At 36.3% G+C, this 16,479-nt stretch overlaps 2 protein-coding genes and 2 pseudogenes across 2 annotated transcripts; 1 reads left to right on the top strand and 3 right to left on the bottom strand.

Annotated features, from left to right (window-relative positions):
• Positions 1-115: 115 nt before the first annotated feature.
• LOC120169741 lies at positions 116-2,954 on the top strand. The gene is made up of 3 exons (XM_039177863.1): positions 116-342; positions 1,562-1,739; positions 2,371-2,954. Exons 1-3 carry the CDS (start codon positions 137-139, stop codon positions 2,620-2,622), a joined length of 636 nt encoding a protein of 211 aa, XP_039033794.1. The 5' UTR covers positions 116-136; the 3' UTR covers positions 2,623-2,954.
• Positions 2,955-3,335: 381 nt separating this feature from the next.
• On the bottom strand, positions 3,336-8,639 carry LOC120169738 (annotated as a pseudogene).
• Positions 8,640-9,875: 1,236 nt separating this feature from the next.
• LOC120169776 lies at positions 9,876-10,678 on the bottom strand (annotated as a pseudogene).
• A 2,658-nt stretch (positions 10,679-13,336) lies between these two features.
• On the bottom strand, positions 13,337-15,843 carry LOC120169736 (pentatricopeptide repeat-containing protein At1g53600, mitochondrial-like). Its single transcript, XM_039177861.1, has one exon. The coding sequence runs from the start codon at positions 15,794-15,796 to the stop codon at positions 13,613-13,615; it is 2,184 nt and encodes a 727-aa protein (XP_039033792.1). The 5' UTR covers positions 15,797-15,843; the 3' UTR covers positions 13,337-13,612.
• Positions 15,844-16,479: the final 636 nt, after the last annotated feature.

Raw genomic sequence — 16,479 nt, 5'->3', positions numbered from 1 at the left:
GCATTTTTTCATGTTTTGCCGTTTCTTTGGATTAATATTCTCATATGCACAAGCACTCCTTAAAGTTTTTGATCGCTTTCAGGGGAAAATTATTCTGAAAATGTGGTAATGAACTAGAGTACATGGAGACAATGAGATGGAAAATATTTTTCCTTTCGGTTTTACTCCTCTTGATGTTGAAGTTGAAGATGCCATTGTTGACGTAGAAGAAGAATGTATTGAAGATGATGACAGCGACAAAGATTACACCACCATTCTTAGGCCCGCTTTCATGGTGGAAGGTGAACCTGACTTCGATTCTGGTCCTCCAGAGGACGGATTAGAATATCTTAGGCGTGTCAGGTAATCGTCCATTATCTTTAAATTGTCAGTTGATTTATTAATATAATTTCTATGTCAGCAACGCCGTTTTTCTTCCATGGTTTATCTGTTTTCACACCTATTCATAGGGTAGCTTCACAGTTCAAACCATATCATAGAAAGTGCAACTGCTCTCACAAATCACAATTATTTTTTGAAGAATTGAAAGAATATGCTTATTTATATAGTTCCAATTGGTATAATAAGCTGTCTTCCCCTATAGCCCTGCAACAATTCATAGCATAATCCATTTGAAGAAATTGTGTCTGCATCGTCCCTATCATATGTTCCAAACAACAAATTTTTACTGCCCTTGACGTGATCTCTGTTCCTCAACTCTCTTCAACCATTTAACTGCAACTCCTTTTAAATTCAGTTTCACAAATTGAACTTTTCTAGGTTCAATGATGGGTTTCCACTCAAAATAATTTTCTATCCCGTCTTCCTAATCCAAATAGTCTTCAACTTGTAACTTTCCATGGAAATCATCCTCTCCTTCACTCTTCCACCACTCACTTCTAGGGCAGGCAACAACTGCTCTTCCAAACCTCCTTTTGCTGCAAAATTTGCCGGTCCAGCATTATGAAAGGGGTTATCAGCCTCTCCTTCATCAGATTCACCTGCAGGACCCCCTTCTGGCTAACAATCGATCCTAATAACCCTCTAATAAAGTTTTATAATAAACTCTTACTAACAATCCTATTTACTCCTATTAGACTAGTTATACTATAACTCTGGCTAAGTTGTATCATAATGACATAATTCATTAAATGACAAGAATGAAGAAGAACCCAAAACATGCACTTAATTACTAACATAAAAACTATTCAAAAAAAAAACATTAAAAAAAAGCAAATTTTAAAAATTAAATTAAATTTATGCTCCTGCATCATTTTGGCCTGTAGGTTTTATGCAAAAGGTGCTATGATTCGCATTAGAATGGTTTGGTCATCATTATACTTCCACAAGTTTTATTCTCGGAATTTTGTCGTGATTTCTCTGCTTATGGTGTGTTTTATGAAGCTGCATATACACAATTCTTTGTTCCTTTTAGTTTATGAAATTCCAACTCTTGTTTTTCACTAGAGCTGCTTTTTTATTTACGTGAATGTGTGAGATCTATTGCGAAATTGAGATTTTCCAAGATTAACACGTCTATGTTTTAATCATATCAAACTAATAGTCCTTTAATTTCCCTTAGGTGGGAAGCTGCTCAAATTCCAAAAGTAAAGATTGCGAAGCCTGACAAGATTACATCAAACAAGGAACAAAGTGTTTATATGCCTCAGATTCCAGAAATTGCCAACTGCCCCGAACATTTGCTGCCATTGAAACAGTGGGAGGAAGCATTTCTTGCAGATTTTTCGGAGCTACGTATGGTACGTTCTTTCGGTCCCATTTGATTTTGTGTTCTGTTTACAATAAAAAAAACTCTCCAGGTTTTAAGTTCATCAACATTTTGGGTGTCCTCTCGTTTTATTTTAGCTGTCATCCCTTGACTCCGTTTGCTAATTGAATAATATTGAAGTGAAAATTGTAACTTTGACGTTGGAATATTGGAATATAAATACATGAAGTGAACCGAAGTTCTTATTATCCGAATAATGCTATTTCCAACTTTTCCTTCCTGTTTTCAAAGTGTTTAAAACTGAATTTTCTGGTACCATTGACCTTTAACGAGAAAAGCTATGTTGCATGGACTCAAATTTTAGAGTTGAATACAGACGAATGCGGTACGCCCAATATGGGCAAGTTCTTTTTCTAGAAGTTTTTGCATATATTTGGAGGGTTATATCGCCACCTATCTCCAAATATGTGTTGGTCACGGATGGAGGGTCATATCGCCACCTATATCCAAATATGTGTTCGACATGGATGTCAGACATGGGTATTTCGACAAAAGTGGAGCATGACAAACATATGAGAAAGGCTTTTGTTTCTTTGATTTCTAGATATATTTTAAGATTTGGAAACATGCAAGACAAATAACTTTTGTTTCTTTGATCTCAGAATGTGTCACATATGGAGGATCCCAGTGCCGAGGTTTCTTGTAAACTGCCAAGGTTAACCGTTCAAGTGGATGACCTGTGTCAGCTTCCGGAGGGGGGTGCTGTTGAGAATTTTAACCATACAACTGGTGAAGTCCACTCTGACCAGGGTTCTTTGTCAAAATCTGCAGACGAGATTTCACCGGCTCAGAACAATCCATGTCCTAAAACCTGTATCAATGAGACTGTGGTGACTTCCCAACCTTGTCTGTAATACAAAAGATGGACTCAGTAGCTCGAGTTTCAATGCTTAGGAAACAGATAAGCTCGGTTGAGAACATGAGCTCATTGTCGAGGAGCAACTGTGTGTGGCTATTTGCTTTATGTGCAGCAATCGACACTCCTCTGGATGCCACACTTGCGCTTCCCTTCGTAGTCTGCTTCGGAAATGTGCTAATTTGAGAGCTGGGAAGTCTGAGGTTGATGATGAAGTTATCATGCTCAACATTTTGGCGACAGTTTCAGGAAGATATTTTGGTCAGTCAGAAACCTGAAGGTTTGCTTCATATCAGTGTGTATTTATGCTGGGAAGCTATTTCTGTTCAAGAGGGTATAAGTAGTTCTGTGATTTTGGCCAAATGATTGTTGAATCCTTTCATTGGACTAAATGGAATAAAACAGATTTTTATTGTTACGATCAGACCTACTATCCGAAATCAATCCTGAACCTGACGATCATTTCTTTTTCTGATATACAAAATACGGGATTCCACTAAGTCGAATTTTAGGAAATCTCTAATGTTTGTCCTTCAACAAAGGAAGCACAGACCAATTCCATTTCTCTAACAAAAACAATCTATAATGCTTATTACAGCTTGCATCTTTCATGACTCTAAAGCTGCCATTTTTACTTCCAACAAAGCTTGAAAACATAAAGATCATCAATAAACAATATCCATAATAAACATGGATCATGCCTCAAAAGTTCAGGACTTCGGCAATGATACAACTTCTATACAAGACAAAATGCAGTAAACAATCTAAATGTTTTAAGATGCCTACCTTTCGATATTTATGTGTAGAAAGATGAAGCACACACCTTCAAAGACCTTGTGGATAAGGTACTGACTTCGTGGAAATGCAAACCAGGTCGGTTTAGGATTCATTTCCTTGTTCAAGAAGGCTCTGTGTGTTATTACCGCTTCCACGAGCCCTTTCTTTCCAAATTTGTTCCACTTCGACGAATGTCAATCCCTTGGTCTCCGGCACATACACAGTAACGAAAACGACTGCGAGCAAAGCTATGCCAGCCAGGATCAAGAAAGTAACACCAGTTCCTACGGCTTCGGCGACTGTAAGAAAAGTCTGAGCCACATCAAATTTGAAATCCAATTCACTGTGGCCGACATGCCACCGCATATCCCTCGGTACTGCTCAGGGTATATCTCCGAGTTCACAGTCCATGGAACGGGTCCCATTCCAGGTGCGAAGAATGCAATGTAAAGAGCTAATCCAATGACTGCCATCCATCCATAAATTCCATTAGAAGAATCAGGTGTTTGGGCAAAGAAAGCCCCTGCAAGGATGACAAGGGACACAATAACACCTGATAAGCTCGAAAGAGCCAGATTTTTCCTCCCAAAATGATCGATAAGGTAAATGCCCACAACAGTTCCTGCTGCATTCATGGCAGCGACAACAAGTGACAGCAGAAGAGCAAGCTTATTAGAATTGAAGCCAGCCATCTGGACAATTGTTGGACTATAGTACATCACAGTATTGATACCAGTGAACTGCTGCAAAGCCTACATATAATCACAGTTTCTATGTCATAAAAATAGTTATAAGAGTTGTATTCACTGTAATGTTCTTAATTAACTCCGAGTACATTTCATGTTGAAAGATATAAAGGTCACGAGTCACATTAAGTGCATTAAGAATTAGACGAAGTGACGTCTCAAAAAAATGATGCGATTACAAGTTGATTTTTTTAAAAGAATATATAAAAAGAAAAATGTAATTCTGAGGGACCACACATTCCAAAAGAACGTCGATGTTAGAGTCCTTACCTGAAGTCCTGCCCCAGCCAGAAAGGCAAGTCTAATTTCTTTTGTTCTGAAAACATCTAAATATCTGACGGTTTCTTTCTCTGACGTTCTTCTTCTTCTGCAGCAGAAAGATGATCCACTTCATCCTCTAATCGAGCAATGTCGTAAATATTAGAAAGCACCGCTATGGCTTTATCTTTCTCATTCTGTACAATATGATGAGATGGTTCGTTAAAGGAGTATACAGGATCCACAGAAATTTCCCCAAAAGTAATGGATGTACCTTCATGAAAAGCCATCGTGGAGACTCGGGCATACAAAGCATAAGGAAGAACTGAATGACAGCAGGTATGGCTGAAACTCCGAGCATCCATCTCCAAGTTCCTTTAACCTGTTCATGCAACAATGTTTTAGACAGCTACTAGAGGTACTCGAGAACATTTTGGAGTGCATGAAGTCCTATGATGCATAAACGCCAGGTAACAGAACTAAATCTGGACCCATGAACCATCATCCTTCGCCTAATCATATGCTTCTCTCACCTCTAATAACATTAAGACCTCGAAACTTGAATATCCAGAATTAAACGAATATGGTATTGGCAAGAAAACCACTGGTTTAAATGGATATGATTTTATCAAATTATGCTAACAGAATCATACGCTTATTTCTCTTAAAATGCTTCAAATCGTGTTGAACGAATAATGGTTCTCCAAGATTTCCAGAATCATACACTTATTTGTTTTTATAAAACCACTGGTCTCTATGGGGAGGAAACACCATAAGCTTACCCCCAATAGCCTTAAAATTGAATATGTATTCTGAGATCAAATTAGAAGCCCTTAGCTCTCTATGAGTGGACAATAAGCATCAAAAGAATAATGGATAATAAAGCTTCTGATCTAACTTTTAGCTTCCTATGTTCATTTATTTAGCACACATTTTACAGAACATGGAACATATTTACGCTACATACTAGGTAAAATTCAACATGTTGAAAATAATGGCTGCACATGCATAACCTAACTAGCAGAAAAGAACAAGTGAATTCCGTCACTGGTTTCCGTTCAAGACCAATTATATGCAAACCCCGTATTTATCTGGGATATGGTGTCTCCAAAACTGCAAAATTGAACACCATTTCATGCCAGCAGAAAAAATAATGAGCATAATTAGAATAAAATTATCCAATTTTTCCAAGAAAATAAACAATTACCTCGGGGAACTGGTATTACTTAGAACAAAATTTGAGGTTTACCAAATCAAGTATTTATTTAACTCAATAACACCACACAAGAGAGACTGATAATAGTAAAATGCCTAGTCATCAATGATTTATTAACCAGTAATTTAACATGCACATTTGACATTCTATCTTCAGTTTAAATATAAGATCATCTTCAACCTTGAATCTTATCATAATAAGGCAATTGAGTATTACTATCTATACCTTTTGAACCAACTCATTGAGTTCAGGATCTACAGGTGTCCGTTTACTGACTATTCAGCTATAGCTTGTTAATTGAACCATTTATTAGCTTCATTCAACACCAACCTTGTAAATATTGAACTTCTAAAGCAAACAAATTTGTCTGCGCAGGTAATTGGGGAATTTATTTTCAGTTTATACTGATAGAAAACCATTTTTTAAGAAAAAGAGGAATCCTACTTTTTATAAGATATGTATTTTTCATAAATGCAAAATATAATAACATTTTAATCATATCGTAATTATCATACACAATGTATATATATATATAAATATTGGTTCAAGCAGATGAAACCAAATGAAGTAGAAAAAGGAAGACAAGCTGACCTCTGTAAAAGCAAGATTTACAAGGTAGGAAAGAAATTGTCCACCAGTTATCATGAGCACATTTGTGCTAACTAACCCACCCCTTACTTCTGAGGGTGATGCTTCGGCAATGTATATGGGAGCAGTCAAAGATGCTATACCCACACCTAGGCCAACAAAAAATCGTCCCAATATCAGCACATACGGATCGGGTGCAGCGGCCATGACAACTGCTCCAGCTGTAAAGACAACATCAGCAAGAAGTGTAGCCTTCTTACGTCCATACGCATCGTTAATCCAACCTCCGGATGCAGCTCCAATGATTGCACCTACCAAGGCCATGCTGACAATAGTTTCCTGCCGAATAAAAACATCAGGATAATACCAAACAGGGAAAATTTTGAAATTAAAAAAATTATTTACATGTTAACCAACACTAGGAGTAATATAAGATACCAAGTTTAAGGGCCAATGGAAACATAAACCCTCCATGTCACCCAATCGCTCCTCTTCTGCACCTTTTGCAAACATAAGATTTGCCTATTTTTACCAGGAATTAGAATTGCCTATCCCTATCAACTAAAAGCTAGCAGCTTCATGTACACACAAGCTATATAGTTTAGGGGAAATGGGATATAAGCCCTCCGAATGCCTCAATTGCTACCCTTCAGCACCTTTTGCAAATGTGGGGTTTGTCTTTTTTTGCCAGGATTAGAATTGTCTATCCTGATCAATTAAAAGCTAGCAGCTGCATGTGCACATGAGATCTTGAGTTTAGGAGCCATGGGATCTATAAGCCTTCTAGAACACCCCAATTGCTTACCTTTTGGTCCTTCTGCAAACACAAAATACCCCGTTTTTGTCAGGGATTAGGACCGCCTATCCCATGAACTGAAAGCTAGCAGTTGCATGCACTCACAAGCTATTTTACTCAGACTCAATTCTAATTGTAACATGGGTATGTGCCTGAAACAGGTATGTACACTTTTTTTCCCAAAAGTTCCATGTATTAGGAGGATCCTTGGAGGATAATATCCCAATACACTTGTCCGGGACATGTGTACTTCAAGAAAAGTGAAGAGTTGAGAAGCAAAACACAAAAGATCCAACGATGCTGCCCGTGGGCACCTGCTCACAGAGCTCTCAGCATTTCTACCTCTCCCATTCAATCAACCACACCCCCTCCCCCAAAAAAAAGGGAAGACTTTCTTTGATTCCATTTTTTTCATGAATAAAGTAAGTTTAGCATTTCAGAACACCTTTAAAAGCTGAGAAGATAATACCTGCAGGAAACTACTCTGATTGACAACCTCAAAGTCATCTTTTATGTAAAGAAGGGCCCCTGATATCACACCTGCAATTATTACCATTTTCAAATGAGAACTTTTGCTTGGGAATCAATGTAAAATATTTATTTTTTTAAAATAAAGTAAACAGATAAAGAAATGAAAACAATCATGTGTTCCAGTTTTGTTCAGTTGAATTTCATGAACTAAATTAACAGTTTTAGGGGTTTCTTAAGTTACAAAACTATTCGAATGAGAAATTAAATGAAAATCAATTATGATCATGTTAAATTAAGAGTAAGTCCAAGTCCTCAAGTTTCAAATATGAGACAAGAAATTTGCTCTCTCAAAGAGTTAGATCAGTCCAATTCTGATGCTACAATCCAGATTCTAACAAAACTCAGTTTCATCTGCTGAAACACAGAACCGACACTCAAACAAAACTCGGATTCACCGACTGAAACATAGAAATCTTTGTCATCAGATGAAACATACATTCAAATAAAAGCTGGACTCTCATCCCCTATAACTGAAAAATAAAATCTGTCATCAGATGAACCAGACATTCAACAGAACTTGGTTTCACCTACTGAAAGACACAAATCATTGTCATCAGATGAATACAGCAAATCTAACGAGGAACAAAGAGAGTTGGAAATAAGGGTTGAAAGGGATTTGATAACCTGTGTCGTAGCCAAATAGCAAGCCACCAATTCCAGCAATCACAGTAAGTCCAAGAACATATGGATTACCGAAATAGGACATTCTTCTCTCTGGAAACAAATCCAGATACCCTGAACTCCCTGGTAAAGTCTCTAGCGTCATATCTCCACCAAGATAGCAACAATCAAATTCCTAGAAATTTATTCTCGGCTATCAACACTTAATTAGATTTTTTCAGCTGATTCCCAAACAAGGAACGATTCAAGATAATAATTTTCTGACTCTTCAGTCTTGATGATAAAAAAAAAAGTCAACAAGAGTTGTCAGGATCAAGAATCTCCCTCAAAACCCAGAAATGAAAACAAACAATCGTTTTCCTTGGGCTATATATTCGAGTCTCAAAGCTCGAAGAAAATGTTTGATCAATGAAACAGAGCAAGCATTAAGAGACCCAAAGTTCTGATTTCAAATGAAAGCTTAATTCTCGTCAGGGAAAAAATATGTCACTTTTCTTTCGCTTCCTCTCCGAGAAAATGTAAAACCAATATGATTTTCCCAGATAAATGTTGGGTTTTTGAATCTTTTTTTTTCTTTTCTCTCTCGTCTTTTTTGCTTGCACGGGAGAGAAAGAGAAAATTAAGAAGTGAAGGCTGAGACAGTGAGAGACGACTGCAGACAAGCGAAGCGTAGATTACCATGGGTTCAGCTGACCCAGAAAATGGAAAATTTACTCTCTATACAATAATTTATGCAAGTATTCAATTTGATCCCACAATTTATTTCTAATATATATAATAATAATAATTTATATTAAAATAAATTAATATCTTTTCGCCCAATAAACATTGAACTACCTATATTTTTACACATCGTAATTATAGCTTAAGTATTTAAATTTACTTTAAAATTTATTTTTAACGTTAACAATTTGTGTTATATAAACGTTTTACATTTGTGATATCATAATGTTTTAAAAACATCAATTAAAGGGTAAATTATATCATCTTTATTTTTGTCATAGATAATTTAATTTTATAATATATGTTCAAATACTCTATGAACAATCATATTCCTAATATTAAATACGATAAAAAAATCGTCAGTTTCTAATTTTTCTTATTCCTGTAAATAGGAATGGACATGAGTCGGATTGGATCAATTTTCGACCAAACCAACCCAAAAATTTTATACTTCCACTCGAAACTTAATTCGATATGAGTTTAGAGTAATTCCACCTGACCTGAAATCCGACCTAACTTTTGAGATAAAACCCGACTCCGACCTGACCAAAAATAATATAAAATTATTAATTTTATTTAATAAATAGGGACTTCATTGAAAATAATATAAAGAAGGATATTATTATAATTATCCTTAAATATATATAAGGTATTTTATATTATTTTCAGGTCGGATTGGATCGAATTTTTTCATCCTAAATCTGACCCGAATATGATTTCTTTTTAAAATCCGACCCGATCGGATCAAATCAAACCCATCGAATTCGGATCCACCCCTCCCTACCTGTAAACTAAGGCCTTGACCCTTCAAAAATGGCAAAAACAAAGTTTAATCTCTTTAAAAGTTATAGAATTATAAATTAATCCAATAATAAAATTACATTTTGGTATTCAAATTTAAAATTAATCTTTAATCTTTAAAACAACAACCAGTGATACGATGACCTAGTAAACAGCCAGTTAGTTCATTATTCTAAATATGTATAAATGTAATCCTAGTTATTGCCTTCTAAGGCAACAGTTAAATCCCAGCTTTCAACCCATCTTTCTGCCGTCGGCCGGATCGGAACATCGTTGATGGTGCGCTTGTAATGACCGAACCACTTGGACTGCATGTAGCCGCTTCGCCGCCACGGCGGCAAGTGCATGTCCTCGGCTTTCATGGATTCCCTCATCGCTTTGCACATTAGCTTCACGATCTGCTTCAGCTCTTCGGGTTTGCCGACGAAGACCGGCGGGATAAGTCGGAGCAATGAGGAGTAACTGGTCGTCGGTCGAGCTATTTCGAACTGAGCCGCGAGATTCACTTCCACAATGTAACGAGAACCATTGGTGTACAGTACATCTACGTATTCGTAGGCACCGGAGAGTAGTTCCGACCAAGTTTATCCCGCTGGGTTTTGCACAAACCGGCATCGAAGCCCCTGTCGCGCAGGTGAGACATCAACCGCCGCTTGAAATCATCAGATAACCCGAACCCTATCGACGTCTCACATGCATGTTCCGTCTCTTTCTTGACCATCTTCTTCACGTCTTCCTCTTGGTCGTACTGCAGCAAACCCAGCAACGTAGTACTTACCGTTTCGGAATCCGACCAGTCACCATCGTCGCGCTCTAGACAAAACGTCGTCGCTTCATCGGTTCCGACGTCGAAACCACCACCGCCGCCACTCTCGAAGAACGAATTCACGAGATCCGACAGGTCGGTCGGATCCTCCGGCGAGTGCTCGCTGCCGCTGGTCTCGTACAGCAGTGCTGCTTCGTTGAAAGCCGCAGCTATCTTATTCATCTTCGACATTGATCTTTGAGAATTGGAATTTTGGGTCATCTTAATTTATTTATAGTAAAAGAGAGAATTAAAATTCATATGATATGTAAAAGTAAAAAGGTATATATAATTACAACCTAATGTCAGCGCACAGTCAGTCGAGATATTCCCCGAAGATACAGGGAGAATATTAGGACAACTTTTTCCGTACTTATCTCGTATAGCCTGTAAGAATTTTGGTAAATGACGAGTTTTGCTTTAAATACGGTCTAGTTAATTGAGTGAAGGGTAAACTATGTAGATAGCCATCTATGCTTTCGGTCTTATCAACTTTGCTCATTAATTTAAAAATTAAGGGAGAATGGTCCTAATGTTATCGATCCGTTCGATTGTAGTCTCTCACAAATGTTAGGGACTTAAACAAAAGGGTGTTAACGAAAATTAATGGCCGAGGGACTAAATCGAACTGATCAATAACATTAAGGGTCATTTTTCCTTATTTTTTAAGTTAGTGACAAAAGTTGGTCAGACCCAAAACATAAGGGACCATCCACATAGTTTATCCTTGAGTGAAAGAGTAAAACAAAGAGTAAATTACATCTTTAGTACCTAAACTATCAATTTTGATCCGTTATAGTACCTAAACTTTCGATTTTTTCAAAATCATACATAAAGTTTAGTTTTTGTTTCATTATAGTATCCGCCGTTAAAAACTTTAGTTTTTGTTTCATTTTAGTATCTCGTTCAAATTTTACATTCAATTTTTAAAAAATTGAAAGTTTAGGTACTAAAACGTGCCAAAATTGATAATTTAAGTACTAAAAGCGTTAAGTTTTTAACGATAAGATACAAAAATGAAAACAAAACGTCAGGTATGTTTTGAAAAAGTTTGAAGTTTAAGTACTAAAATAGACTAAAACTGATAGTTTAGGTATTAAATGCGTAGTTTACCCTAAAATAAATTGCCACATCATTAGTATATATTGTTTCCATTTTAATTAAATTGCATAATTATTTTTTATAATAATTAAATTCATTAATTATTGATTATAGAGTTGTGATTACTTTACTATTACTAAGTTTATTCTTTAACATTCAACTAGTGGTAGAATATTTCGTTAAAAATAGATGTTTAATATTTTTCGTTATACTTTTAGGCGTCTATCATTAAAAAAATTGTTAAGTAAAATGAAACTCATATCAACTGAAGTAAATAAAGAAAATTTCTTTATATAATTATCGAATATTATAGATTAACAAAATATAACGTAATGTCATCATCCTCCAGGACGGACACAATTTTTTATGTTGAGATTGAACTTATAAAATTTCAAGAGATAAACAAATTTTTAATAAAAAATATATAAAAAATTAAAATACATGATAATTTAAAATTTTTAAAGACGACCCGTCTAGGTAAACCTCTGCCATCAGGAGTCATTTTCAGAGAAAATCATGGGAGATTAGTAAGTTAATTATTTGTTACAGACTGTACAAATGGTAAAGCCTTGATGTGCAAGTATTTGTTGAATTAATGAATCTGTAATCTTCTTTTTCTTTAAATGGAAACTGATATTTCTACCTAGTTTTTGTAATTATATATCTCAATAACAGAATTAACTGTATTGGGATAGGCCGGGCGTTTGTGATAAGCGCCATGCAAGTATCAAGTAGCTCGCGAGCTTTTCAAGTCGAGTATCAAGTATCTCGTTAAGAATTCGAGTTCGAGATGAGTTCATTCGATTCAAGTTTTGACCGAGTCAATCTTGAATAACTCATGATCTGTCTCGTCTCATTCACAACCCTAAAAATAGATGGAGATATGCAACAACAACTAATTTCTGTTGTATCAACTTCTGACATAATAATCATTACCAGTATAATCTGTAAAACAATTTAAAGAACAAATGAGAATTCAATTAGATATAATATGTTGCATTTGGCTGGTCTCATAATCCATTAGAAACTGATTGTCCATGCAGACCTCATATTCATATGAGCAAGACATGATTCATAACCATGTGTGCATGAGTGCATTGTATTTCTCTAATGTTTGGATTACGTTGCTCGAACTCAGATGTGATTGTCAAATATATTTGACATGTGAATAAGACGAATTTAGGAGAGGCGAACTTGAACGTATAAAATTTAAAATATATCATATATTTTAAACCAAAATATATGATAATTTTAAATTTTCATGAGGGCTTGCATGTCATATCCGTCTAACATGGATGTATGATATGAGTACTTCAAGGAAAATGAAGAGTCGGAGAAACATAAAGCATCTATGTGAAGAAGACACTCAGATGAGTAAGGCGTACATCAAATCCAACCACATAAACCACCTGCAGCAGAGAGCTGGGCAGTAAAAGGGAAAAGGATCTGCCAGATTGTTTCCTCATGGTCTTCCATTTAACCACTTGATTGAACACTTTGTTCATTAAAAAGTAATGTTCAACAATCTTTACAAAGCAATAATACAACTATTTAGATTCAAGAAAATATTGGTCAGATTTGCCTTCTTAAGAAGAATGAGACGAGTTTTTATCGAGACATGAGACAAATTATATCATTTCCCATACCTGAGCTTTTGTGTTTGTTGTAAATCTTGTACAAACTCGCATCTGCAAAATGGATAACAGATGAAAGATAGGAGACTACACCTGGTGAAGTAAAAGTACAACTATGAGTCTCGCTTACCGACTGCATTAAATTCTTGACTCCGAAAAATTAAATAACCACAGTGGCAGGAAAAGAAGGAATGATCAAGTTAGCACCTTTCAGGAATGGAACATTACTAGTGATGTTGAAGGCATTTTGTTCACATTGGAAAACCGACAGGAAACATCGAGTACCAATGCACGGTCTGCTTGAACAAAGTCACAAGCCTGTGATAGTAGAAACTATTACAGCAGAAGAACCAACGGAGGGAAAATATTAGGAGCTTAAGAATGGAGCCATTTATCTATAACAACCTAGCTCTTCCATTTCCTTCATAATTGTCTGTAATGTAACTCTAATCTCTTCTGAATCCTTATGAGATTGATCTCCTGAGAGAAACAAATGAACTTTGTCCTTAACCATCAACCAACTACACCCAGGGCTCTTCTGTATCCTTTTGGATTTCTTGTCCGTTCTTACTTTGTCTTCCTCTTTCTTCTTTCCCAGGATGGTATATAATTTGGACAAAACAACATAAGGAGTTGCACTATCGGGCTCCAACTTAATAAGCTGCTGAGCTGCAAGCTTGGCAAGACCGACATGGAGATGAGTCATGCTTGCACCCAAGAGGGCTCCCCAAACTCCAGTATGGGGATCAAAGGGCATTGAATAGATTAAATCAAGTGCTTCGTCAAACAACCCAGCTCGGCCAAGGAGATCAACCATGCAAGAAAAATGGTCAGGCCCAGGTTCTATGTTATATAAAGATTTCATGGATTTGAAGAGTTCCCATCCTACTTCTACGAACCCAACATGGGTGCAGGCAGACAAAACGGCTAGAAAGGTTATAGGATTTGGCTCCTGGCCTTCACTCTGCATTTTCCCAAACAATTTAAGCGCTTCTTGACCAAATCCATTCTGAGCAAAGCCGGCAATCATTGTATTAAAAGAAACAACATTCGGTTCTTTAATGCTCATAAAGACTTGACAGGCATCGGCTACATTTCCACATTTGGAGTACATCGAGATAAGTGAATTTTGAATTGACAAATCGAATTCCAAACGCATCTTGATTGCTTGTGCATGGAGCTGCTGCCCGTTGCTTAGTATTGCTGAATTGGCTGACGCACTCAACAAACTGCTCAAAGTAAGAGAATTTGGCTTTACTGATTTCTGAAGCATAGCAGTGAACCAGCGAAAAGCCTCCTCGTACATCTCATTGCTGACAAACCCTGAAATTACTACAGTCCAAGCAACATCATCTTTCTCGGGCATCATTCTAAACAACTCAACAGCTTTATCAGTTTGTCCTTCACCAAAAAAACCCATAATCATGGTAGTCCAAGAAACTACATCCTTTCTAGGCATCTTTTCAAAAAGTTCATAAGCTTTCTCTGTCTCATTCTCTTGTACATAACCCATGATCAAAGAATTCCAAGAAACCAAATCTTTCCTTGTCATCATGCCAAATACCAAATTAGCAGCATCAATACAACCAAACCTACAATACATAGTAATAATAGAATTTCCTAGAAAAACACAAAATTCGAATCCCGACCTTAAAACCAATCCATGCATTTGAATACCTTCTCTATATCTATCAAAATGTCCACAGGCTTCAAACATGATAGTCATGGTAGTAGAATTAACCAAAACTCCTTTTTCTTTTCTCATCCTTGAAAACAAACAAAAACCATCAATTAAATATCCCATTTTTAGGTATCCATTAATCATTGTTGTCCAAGTGACTACATTTCTCTCCACCATGTCGTCAAACAACTTTCTAGCCTCCACAATTTTCCCACTCTTGCAATACCCATCAACCATTAGGCTCAAAGAAACAACATCTCTCCGAACCATACCTTTGAAAACACCAACTGCCATATCCAATTTCCCAACTTTCAAATACCCATTTATCAATACATTTGAACAAACCGGTTCCCTCCATTTCCCAGGAGTAATTTCATAAATTTCCAAGGCTTTATCAAACCTTCCTTTACTAACAAACCCGGTGATCATTGTGGCGTAAGTCACTGCATCTCGTTCAGACATGTTGAAGAAAAGTTCATAAGCTTCATGTAACATACCGCCATTCTTATTATAAGCTGTGATCATCGCATTATACGAAGAAGTTGTTCTTTCCGGCATTTTGTCGAACATCTCACGGGCTTTCGAGATGTTCCCATTTTCTGCATAAGCTGTCAGCATGGCAGTCCAAGATACAGTACTTTTGAACGGCATGCCGTTGAAGATCGATTCGGCTTCTTTGATATTCCTATTTCTTCCATGTTGAGTGATCTGGGTATTGCAATAAACAATAAATTTGGAATTTTTGCAGCGGATTTTTGCAGAGTTGGGGATGATGCTATCCTTTGTGGAAGTGTGCAGGGAAGATATTGAAAATTTGAGGGAAAACAGAAAGTGGTTAAGTGAAGATTTTGGCTTTGTTAGCATTGCTGAGGAATGGAGTCCATTACTCAACATGAATTTCGATGTTGATAAAATTTTAAACAAATCCAATCAACACTTAAGCGCCTTTACATATTATGTTTTTTTTTAATATATGGGACAAATATAAAACAATTATCAATTTAAAGGTAACTCTCATTTATTTTATAGATAATGAATATTTATATACATTGTACTCGAATCTAAAATCTCAAAGAATAACAATAAATCCTTTAGTCACTGAAATCGTTTAATTTGTGCTTCCATTTTATGTTTAAATACGGTACTCAAGGCCCTCAAATTTTAAAAAAATGGTATGGAATAATTGCACGGTAATATTTATTCAGAATTTTCTTTATCTATCGACATGCACGTACACCCTACAAATACAATCATTTAAATTCGGAACCTCTATGAAGAATAACACTTCTTTTTACCGATGAGAACACTCAATAGGCTCACACCAAATCATGCAAGCAATATGCAACGCATGCTTTGGTCAGAACTTTCCAAATTCTTGTCATGACAGGTTTTCAGTAAGAACTTTTGTAACAAGAGTTGCCTCAAAATGCATATATGCTTCTAAGTCGCCCAACAAAATAGAAAGAAAGGTTCACACCTACATCTGATTAGATATTAGAATATCAAGTTGCAGCATATGACAATTCAATTAGCCGAAAAGAATAAGTTGAAGCAACCGAAATGGAAATCAAAATCCT

Source organism: Hibiscus syriacus, unplaced genomic scaffold (assembly GCF_006381635.1).
Source record: "Hibiscus syriacus cultivar Baekdansim isolate YM2019G1 unplaced genomic scaffold, ASM638163v2 tig00111769_pilon, whole genome shotgun sequence".
NCBI classification, from domain to species: Eukaryota; Viridiplantae; Streptophyta; class Magnoliopsida; order Malvales; family Malvaceae; genus Hibiscus; species Hibiscus syriacus.
The sequence above is the reverse complement of the archived record's forward strand: the minus strand, read 5'-3'. Positions and strand labels throughout refer to the sequence as shown.

What these genes read in the sequence shown, in the direction of transcription:
- LOC120169741 (XM_039177863.1), top strand. Translation starts at nt 137, where the DNA reads ATGGAAAATATTTTTCCTTTCGGTTTTACTCCTCTTGATGTTGAAGTT. An exon ending in GAATATCTTAGGCGTGTCAG is followed by an intron (nt 343 to 1,561) that starts GTAATCGTCCAT and finishes AATTTCCCTTAG; the next exon opens with GTGGGAAGCTGCTCAAATTC. An exon ending in ATTTTTCGGAGCTACGTATG is followed by an intron (nt 1,740 to 2,370) that starts GTACGTTCTTTC and finishes CTTTGATCTCAG; the next exon opens with AATGTGTCACATATGGAGGA.
- LOC120169736 (XM_039177861.1), bottom strand. Translation starts at nt 15,796, where the DNA reads ATGTTGAGTAATGGACTCCATTCCTCAGCAATGCTAACAAAGCCAAAA.